We start from the raw sequence: 9710 nt of genomic DNA on the forward strand, positions 1-9710 counted from the left end.
CTAGTTGAACGGTGAAAACATATACACAATCACGTACACTTTAAATACACGCCGACATTACTCTTTACTTCTTTCGGCTCTGAAATTCCGAGCCTCAATTGGGGCCTCAGGCTCGGTCCGAACCTTGACTGTTGCTTCTAGTTCGTTGAAAATGTTTTTCAGTGTTTGATTGCTTTGCTTTATCTACGGCCTTTGTCTGAACACCAGCTTTTCTCGCTCGTCGTTTTAGAGAGAGAAAGTGAGTTTAATTTACAGAGAGAGAAAGTGAGTTTAATTTACAGAGCCATTTGGTAGAGTGACTTATCACCTGAGACAATTACATTCTGGTCGCCATTAAAAGGACCTCTTAAAGTAAGTTCGCACTCTTTTCACAGCCCTAATTCTCTCATTCAGATCACACTAACACTGACCACTCCTACAGTTGCTTCTTTCTCTCCTCCTTTTCTCTGTACACCGTATCAAGTTTCAGCTCTTTTCACTTGCTTTTGTTTGATTGTGGTTATGAGATGACTAATTATGACTTGTATTTGTGTGTGCACTGATTTTTAATTTCGTCTTTAATTGCTATTTTCTCACTGTTAATTGATTTCCTTATACAGTTACAGTTTGGTTATTGGTGTTCTGCTGTTCATCTAGGGTTTTTTTGGGTTAAAGGGTTTTGGATTGTATGTATGTATATATGCATGTATAATTTATAGCTGTTTTTGCGTTGTTGAATCTTTGGAGCTCATATTACTTGGGAATTTTCAGTGTCAGTGTTGATATTTGATAAACTTGGTATTTATTTAATTTTTTACTTGGGTTTGCTCTGTTTTTAGAAAGTTTCTGCGCTTTCATTTTTTGTTTCCCGTCCAAATAACTTAAATTCAAAAAATTGTTACCAAATTTCAGTATTCTCTGGGTAAAATTGCTATTGAAGAATTCAACATTTTCCCCTATAATAAATTACAAAACAAAAAACAGAACAGTTTTGCAGTGTTCGGTTAGGTTGCTGAGAAGTTTTTATGGCCAGATTTGAAATCCGGAATTTGTGGTGTCCTCTGATCCTAGTGAGTTCCAAGTTTTAGAGTTTTGTTTCATATGATCATATCATCTTAGAATTTTCAAAATTCAAAAGAAGTATATGCTTACGATATAACCTAGACATGTGATATTTTACTTTTACCTGTTAATGGTTGTGTTTAATTGTATTGTCTTCCACAAAGCCAATTTTGAAAGAGCAAAGTTGAGGGTTACAGTGGGTAGACGGCTGGCTTCATCACACCACATGAACTTGAGGCTTTGTTGAATTTAAAGGTCGAATTGACTTTATAACTTTGGCAATGTGGACTGTGTGGTTGGCTAACGTTCACCATACTTTTGTCTAAGTTCTGTGTGAAGTAGTCTGTATAACGGGAGGAATAAAACCACTAGAGCTTGAATTCTTATTCTACCAGATGCAGTATTCTTTATCATAACAAAAAATATATCTTGTTGAGTAATAGCTTTTACCTGTTAATGGTACTGTTTAATTGTATTGTCTTCCACAAAGCCAATTTTGAAAGAGCAAAGTTGATGGTTACAGTGGGTAGACGGCTGGCTTCATCACACCACATGAACTTGAGGCTTTGTTGAATTAAAAGGTCGAATTGACTTTATAACTTTGGCAATGTGGACTGTGTGGTTGGCTAACCTTCACCATACTTTTGTCTAAGTTCTATGTGAAGTAGTCTGTGTGGACTGTGTGGTTGGCTAACCTTCACCATACTTTTGTCTAAGTTCTATGTGAAGTAGTCTGTATAACGGGAGGAATAAAACCACTAGAGCTTGAATTCTTATTCTACCAGATGCAGTATTCTTTATCATAACAAAAAATATATCTTGTTGAGTAATAGCTTTACTCAAACATCTGCTTTTCCTTTCTGGAGCTTTTTGTTTCCTTTTATTAATTATATATTTTCACTGTCACTTATTTGTCATCAAATTACATTTTATTGCCTGGCAAAGATTTTTTAAAAATATAACCCCATTATTCGAGTGTGTTTCATCTTTTAAACTTAAATAGGCCCTGAAAGGATTTAATTTTATGTTTCCTTGGTGTTTATGTATTGGACAGGGTTTTATACATTTCCTTGTTGAGTGACTTCCCAATTCTTTCAGAACTGTATGGGAATGAAACTCCGTGCAGTGTCCACTGTTGTTCTGAGCAAGACAACTCTTTCCAAGGTGAGTTTGAATCTCAAGCTCGTCAAATCTTTATAATAATCAGATGTCCGGAAACCAATTCAGATTGGAGCACCTCCGAGCTTCAATCTAAAGAATTTAATACGTATAGCAATTAGGTTGCAGTAATCCCAACCACTTGGGATTCTCTTTCATGCTTTATGAAATTCTCAATAGGATTGGGAGGGGAAAGAACCAGTAGCATTTCACTATTTATTTTTGCATAGGATGAGGAGGCGTATGCTCCCTAAGGCCGGCCCTCCATTCATGACTTTTGAATGAGTCACCCCACTGAGTATTGTTATTTGCCATCGTTTAAAGCCACAGAACAGGGATCTTTTGTCTTTGCACAATTTGTTCATAGCTTTTTAAACACCTTTTTCTTCCTTCTGAGAAAATTTTCCTGCAGCCAACAATTCATGAAGCATTAAAGCAGAGATTATTTGGGCCAACAGCAATTTTCAGGACAACCGAATCCCCAAATGATTTTTAAAATTCTTGAAAGGCAACACTAATTGTCTGGAGCCAGCAACCTGGGATGCAGCAACATCAGCCAAGGCAGCAGACTGGGTTCAATGACATGCAGATGTTACAGCAGCACATTATCTTCAAGAAGCTGCAAGAGCTTCAAAGGCAGCCGCAACTTCAGGAGTTGGGTGATGCAAGACTGCAGAATTATATAAACCAGCTGTCTGCAATAAATAAACAGAATAGTGGGGGTCAATTTCAACCACTGATTAATGGAACACCTGTTCATGATGCGTCACAGATGTTTATGGTTGGTAATGTAAACTCGGTGCTGCATGACGTGCCACCATCTGTCCCAGAATTTCCAAATGGATTGGTAGGTTCGCAAGCTCGAAGCCAGCCTCTGGGTTCCATGGGTCTGTTACCCCAGCAGCTTGATGTGTCACTGTATGGGTCTCCAATTCCAAGTGCAAGATATAATTTGAGTCAATACTCTCATCTTCAAGGGATATCTAATGATTCTGCCGATGTCTTGACCAAGTATAGTGACAACCTGGCAAAACCAGCAGTACGGTCATCAGCCTTCAGTAACCCTTTTGCGGGTGATCACCACAATGTTCCCTCAGACCAGCTTTGCATGCCAGATGGAGCTTTCATATCTGAACAGGTCTGTCAGCAGAAAAACTTGTTGGGGCTACCAGAAAACTTTCCGCAGGTGAACTCCCTGCAAAGGAATGCATCACAGCAGGAATTCAGTGGGAGGCAAGAACATGCTGGTTGGCCTGGACTCTTTCCGGTAAAAACAACACAAAATGCCCCTTCTCAGCATTTGGCTACCTTAGATCCATTGGAAGAGAAGATTTTGTTCAATATGGATGACACCAGTTGGGACAATTCTTTTGGCAGATGCACTGGCATGAACACGGGGAACTTTGAGAATACATCAGAATGTACAGATTATCTGGGGTCACTTCCGTCTATTCAAAGTGGGAGTTGGAGCGCTCTTATGCAATCTGCTGTTGCAGAAGTTTCTAGTAGCGATACTGGGTTACAAGAAGAGTGGAGTGGCTTGAGTTTCCAGAACACAGAAATGTCAACTGATAATCAGCCTTCAAGCTTTATGGACAGTGGAGTACAACAAACTGGTTGGGTTGATAACAATGCACAGAGTGTCTCCTCTCTAAGTTCAGAAAGTCTGTTCAATGATTCTAATATGAGCTCTATCTTACCTGGTTTTCAGCAATCAACTATTCATTTTCCAATCAAACAGAGAGAGGTAATGTGTTCCCATTCCCCTCATGAATCTTTTGAGCAGTCTGTCAATGATGCTAGCGATTGCAACTATCAACAAGCGCAACCCATTGAGGGAGGTCAACCGGATCAAATACTTCAGCCTTTGGAAAATGCGTGGCCTGGTCAGAATAAGCATTCAAAAAATGATACACATCAACGTAGTATATCTTCATATACCAGTAGTAACCTATCCTGCAATAAACTGATAGGCGAAAATGTAGCGTCTTCGTCACCCTATGGAAACGGTATGCTGAATATTTGTAATAAAGATAATGCATCCCGGCATATCATCACAGGGCATGAATTGACGGAAAATGCGTGGCAATATAGAGGTGATTCAAGACCTGTGGCAGGGGGTAACCAAACGTTATCTGGTCAGGTTTGTCAAAAGGCTTCTACTTCTCACATACCAATGGCAAATTTATGGGTGAATATGGAACATCCTAACACTGTAGAACATGTTATGGATTCATGTGTCTGGTGCCAACAGGTTTCTCTAGCATCAAGCGGTCACAAGCAAGGATATTTTGGACAGTTCAAGTCTGCTGGTAATGTTTCTAATGGTATCATGGACTTGGAAAAGGTAATAACGGATCTTATATTTTATGGCATGACTTCTGATGATTGAATTGAATTTTCATAATCAGTAATGCTATTGGTCTTCTGTTACAGGGCCACCCACCTGATGTTCAAAGAAATTCAAAAGCATCAGACGAGGTTCCTCCTATAGGCAACGCTAGAGCTAATTTATCTGCTCCCTTTCACAGATCAGTTGGCTTTTATGGCTCAAATACAACTGTTCAGACAAGGTAATTATTATATATGATATGTTATTTTTATTATTATTACTTTTGTTTTTGGGGTGGGGGGTAAGTAAATGCGATATGCAAAGCTGAAATCTTGGACTCTAATTTATTCTATATGCATACTTGTATGACATATAATTCTATGATATTTGTTCCTTTTTGGCTAGTGAATGAGCCTTCTGTATTGTCTATTTGCGCTGCTTTCTTATTTTCTTATTGATTTACACAGCTTATTAGTAAGTTTGTTATGTTTAGATACTTTGCCCCCAACTTCTGTTTCCGTAGCTTATGGAAACATTTACTGATTGGCAGTCAAAATAAGCTCAAGCTTCTTCACAAGGATGACCATGAAAGGGAACATAGTACTGTAACACACTTTGGTTCCACTGATTCTAATCCATTATCTGAGTTGCCAAAAGAAGAAACTCCAGACACTTCTGTTGCTCAACAGTATAGTCATCATTCTGCTTCACAGCGCTTTGGCTTAAGGTTGGCCCATCCATCTCAACAGCTGCCAAATTCCAACATTTGCTTCTCATCTCAGACCTCTACACGTCTGGTGAGTAGTACAAGTATTTTGAATGTCCATCTTGGCTCAGGAAAGGAGCAGACCTTAATATCAGAGTCCTCTTTCTGTGTGGTCCTCAATGTCTTCAATATAAATAGTATTGAAAATGCGGTGATAAATCAAGTATTGCAGGACACACAGGATTGACACATCACATTTAAATATGCAGGTCACTGCTACATCTCCATCAGGTCCTTATTTAGGAAATCAACTTCAAAGACAAAACCTGTCAGCTGCACAACCAACATTGCCTACTATGGCAAGCAAACTTCCACATTATAACTTTACCACCTCTCAAGATACTTCCCACCCAATTTGCACCAACCCTTTTGGTCAACAATTCACAATTCCAGAGGCTGAGTCAATCACTCAGCCTTTTGTTATGTCAGTCGCGTCTCAACAGGTTGGATTTTCGTCAAGGCCACCCAGTAAATGGACAAATGCATCAACTCAACAGCATCTAGCCGGCCCAGAACCTGGCAGGGTATCCTCCAGTTTGTTTTTGTCCACAGGTTCAACAAATAACAGTCTTGAAACTACTACGTGGGCTCCAAACGAGCTCCATGATCAGAATTTCAGTAGAGTCAGAACTGCATCTGTGGAATTTGATGCATGTTGTATGAATTCACAAGGCACTGAATGTGGGGAAGAGCAGCATAGGAAAGAAAGGTCCCACCAGCAAATTTCATCAGAGAGGTTTGACCTATCTTCAAGGATGGGGGGATTATCTCAAGGGCAAGAATCCATGGTAAAGCATGCCTCAGAAGCAAATTCTATGGCCTCTTTCTCATTCATGGATCATTCAAACCAGCAGCACATTGATAGGGCTGCTGGTGACGGCCAATCCCCAGCTTTTTCTGCTAGAGATCTTGAAGCCTTTGGTCGTTCTCTCAAGCCATCACATTTTCTCCATAAAAATTACTCCCTGCTGCACCAAGTGCAATCTGTGAAGAATGTGGAGACTGATAATAGTAACAGGGTTTCTCTGAAATTTAATGAAGCTAGTCCTGATATGAATCTCCAGGATGTAACTGCTGTTGCAGAAAATCAATTGATGTATGGACATAATTTGGGCATCAACAATCCGTTGAATGATGTTCCGAATGCGGCATTACAGCTCAATTTGTATCCAACGAGGGATATGAACTTCTCATCAGAGGTGAAAAAACATCAGTCTGTCAAAGATTCATCCCATCATCTTCAAGATACACCTCAGGAGATGGTCACACTTGTTCAAAGTTATCCAGAGAGTCATTCTAGTAGTAGTAATGTTGTATCTAACAGAACAGAATTTCCTCAGATTACTTTGCAAATGGCACCATCTTGGTTTCAGCATTATGGAACTTTGGAAAGCAGGCAGATTTTGCCAATGTATGATGCAAGGGCTGCAAAAAATGCTGCACAGCAGTTCCCTCTTGGGAAGCCTTTTGGGAATTTGCACATGAATACTTCCGTGGTTAGTGTAAATGCTGCTGATGGCAGTCAGATTGGCACTGTTTGGCCAACTACGGATAAACGAGCTTCCCCTTATGTGTTACCTCTGGGAGTCCCTGATCAAAATTTGACTATTGTGAGACCAAAGAAGCGTAAAATTGCAACATCTGAGCTTTTACCATGGCACAAGGAAGTGACTCAAGGTCCTCAAAGGCTTGAAAATATCAGGTGCTTGCTTTAATCAGCACATTACTTTGTATCCTTGTTACACACTATGGAAACAATATCACCATTCTGCTTCTTGCAATGATCAGTTTGGTGGCAGAAAAGACAAGAGCAAGAACTAGGATGCTTGAGTTTGCATTTTCAATTTTCCAGCAGCTTTGAATAGAATAGAATTTCTTCTATTCCAATGTGCTTTCCCTTGCATTAGTTGTCTTCATTTTTTATTTATTTTTATGTGATTTGCTTATTTGTGATATTTAATGTAGTTTACTTTTGCAGCAAGGCAGAATTAGAATGGGCGCAAGCTGCTAACCAACTGACTGAGAAGGTGTGTTCTTGGTTGGACAAGTGAAGCAATGATTCTTGATCTTCTCTAGGACACTTGCGTTGAAATTTAGTCTTCCCTAGGACACTTGCATTTATTCTACTTCTGTTGGCAGGTGGAAGATGAGGCTAAAATGACTGAAGCTGTGCAACCAATGCTCCGATCAAAGAAAAGGCTCATCTTGACAACACAGCTTATGCAGCAAATGTTTCGGCCTATTCCAGCAACCATTCTCTCAGCAGAGGCAGCTTTGAACTATGATACTGTGGCATACTTTACTGCTAGACTGGCATTAGGGGATGCGTGCTGCCTGGTCTCTTGCTCAAGAAGTGATTCCCACCTATCTTCTAACCACACTGTCATGTAAGTTGCACCTCAACTTGCTACATTGTTTTTTCTTTTCATATTAAGAAACTAAATTTAATAGATTGGAACCTCATCAAAAATGAAAACACCCACCATCTCTTACACAAATCCATAACATAGATGTTTCTGTATTAAAACTACCAGAATTTTGACCCTCTGAATGACTTCTTAAATTTTGTTTAGGATTTATGAAAACCCCAAAGTTCCTGATAATAATTATGAGCAGAATTTCTCAAAAACTGTGGGAGACTATACTGACCGAGCAAAGAAGTTGGAAGCCGTATTATTGAGGTATGAGTTAAGCTTGCCATTCATGAAATTTTGGTATTTTCAGAAGCTATTGTGTCTTGTAGCAGGCAAAAATGTTCGTCCTTAACATGGACACAAACCTGTGCTGAATTTGTATGTCATACATGTTGCTTAGAATTCGAAGCGCAAAACACATAAAAACATGCTCATAGTTGGCTGTTTACAGTTTATCTGAAAGAAATACTCTCTGAATGCTTGTCATATATAATTATTTTTCCTTGTTAGTATGATTTTATGTTTTATTTTTCTTTTTATGCACTGTGAATAATGGCATTAGACATAGATAACATGACATTACCACGAGGGCTTAACCCAAGTGGTATCACCTTCTTCCAAATAGATGGTTGAGGGTTCAAGTCCCACTGGGACAAATAGGTGCACGTATGTACTTATCAAATATATATATATATATAGGTGTGTATGTGAATTACCTACCCAAAAAAAAAAAAATTGATAACATGACATTAGTACATTAAAACAAGATTAAATTGGGAGATTAGCAAAATGCAAAACCTATATTTGTACCTTCTGCGGCATAATTACCATGCTCCTTGTACAATTCAATTTCTTTTCATACATGTCAATTTTAACACTGCAGATTGGACAAGAGAGCGTCAATTTTAGACTTAAGAATGGAAAATCAGGAGCTGGAGAAGTTTTCTTTCTTCAACCGTCTTGCGAAGTTCCACACTCGAGATCAAGGAAACTCAGGCGCTACTCCAACTGTCCAGAGAACATTCCCCCAAAGATATGTTACTGCACTTCCAATGCCTAGCACAGTACCGGAGGGAGTACAATGTCTTTCACTTTGATCAATGATTGACTGATCCCCCCTCCCCTTCTGCATCCTCTTCACTCTACTCTGCATTCCATATTCTCATCCATGTCTATCCATAACTTCTACGTATATGCAGAAGAAAGCCAACAAAAGGGGGGCAAAAGAGGGAATACAGAACAGGTTAAATTTAACTGATTTTGGCCGTTCAGTTTTTATTTTTATTTTTTTTTGGGTTGGGATCAAGGCCAGATGTCATTTTTGGTGAAGTATATACTGTCCTCGTGTATTTTCATCCGAATTAAAGAGATCTAGGTATAAAGGCTAAAGAGTAAGTGAGTAGCAAGTACTAATGACCTCTATATTCTGGAATGCCATGTTAATCAACAAGAATCTGAACATAGTTGTCGTTGCTATGGGTTCTTAGGTTCTCTTCTTTTTGCCTTTTAGGGTTAGTGGCAGATTTGGCATCTTAAAGATTATGGAATTAGGTGGATAAACAAAGAAGATTTTAGAGGTACGTTTTGTTGTATATTTCATAAATATGGGCTTTGCCTCCTAACATGCTTCTGAAGGACCATGTAGAAACTTGATAGAAGCTTTTCATGAATTTACTAGTATATATATATACACATTTTATGAGGATTTGTAATTTTGTTTAGTAAAACTTTTATGTGACTTTACACTTTGAATGTATTTTGTTCCCCTGGTTACTGTGTATATGCTCTTTTAGGCAAGCATTTTATTGGGAACAAGAGATCACTGAAAAATGTCTAATAGTACTATAGACGCTTTTGACACTTCTTCGAGTGTCTTGTTTATTGAGAAAAAGTACAAGGTTTGGGACATTGATTCTGTGGCCTTCATCTTATAAAAGACAAGGTGAGTCTTTATTCCAGAGGGACACAAAAAGCATGTTTACTTGAATGGAAGGATTCT

General features: G+C 38.8%; 1 protein-coding gene across 4 annotated transcripts; it reads left to right on the top strand.

Moving 5' to 3' along the window:
* The first annotated feature begins 117 nt into the window (after positions 1 to 117).
* On the top strand, positions 118 to 9619 carry LOC132286767 (uncharacterized). Of its 4 annotated transcripts, XR_009472855.1 has the most exons (12): positions 126 to 351; positions 2096 to 2205; positions 2612 to 4342; positions 4454 to 4546; positions 4636 to 4772; positions 5082 to 5328; positions 5507 to 6999; positions 7276 to 7324; positions 7437 to 7684; positions 7871 to 7978; positions 8595 to 8954; positions 9222 to 9619. XR_009472855.1 is itself a non-coding variant. In XM_059789153.1 (11 exons), the coding sequence occupies exons 3-10, from the start codon at positions 2741 to 2743 to the stop codon at positions 7975 to 7977; spliced, it is 3933 nt and encodes a 1310-aa protein (XP_059645136.1). In that variant the 5' UTR covers positions 118 to 351; positions 2096 to 2205; positions 2612 to 2740; the 3' UTR covers position 7978; positions 8595 to 8732. The 4 variants fall into 4 exon arrangements, 3 of the variants coding, with proteins under 3 accessions (XP_059645136.1, XP_059645134.1, XP_059645135.1); XM_059789153.1 differs by lacking the exon at positions 9222 to 9619 and having other exon boundaries at positions 118 to 351; positions 7914 to 7978; positions 8595 to 8732; XM_059789151.1 differs by having other exon boundaries at positions 8595 to 9619.
* Positions 9620 to 9710: the final 91 nt, after the last annotated feature.

Source organism: Cornus florida, unplaced genomic scaffold (genome assembly GCF_030987335.1).
Source record: "Cornus florida cultivar Cherokee Brave unplaced genomic scaffold, ASM3098733v1 CherokeeBrave_3.0.0_Hap2_Chr11, whole genome shotgun sequence".
NCBI classification, from domain to species: domain Eukaryota; kingdom Viridiplantae; phylum Streptophyta; class Magnoliopsida; order Cornales; family Cornaceae; genus Cornus; species Cornus florida.

Bases quoted from the DNA above. Each gene is read 5' to 3' on its own strand.
- LOC132286767 (XM_059789151.1), top strand. From the start codon at position 2,741: ATGCAGCAACATCAGCCAAGGCAGCAGACTGGGTTCAATGACATGCAG. The intron at 7,325-7,436 runs GTGTGTTCTTGG...TTCTGTTGGCAG, and splicing joins CTAACCAACTGACTGAGAAG to GTGGAAGATGAGGCTAAAAT. The intron at 7,979-8,594 runs GTATGAGTTAAG...TTAACACTGCAG, and splicing joins TTGGAAGCCGTATTATTGAG to ATTGGACAAGAGAGCGTCAA.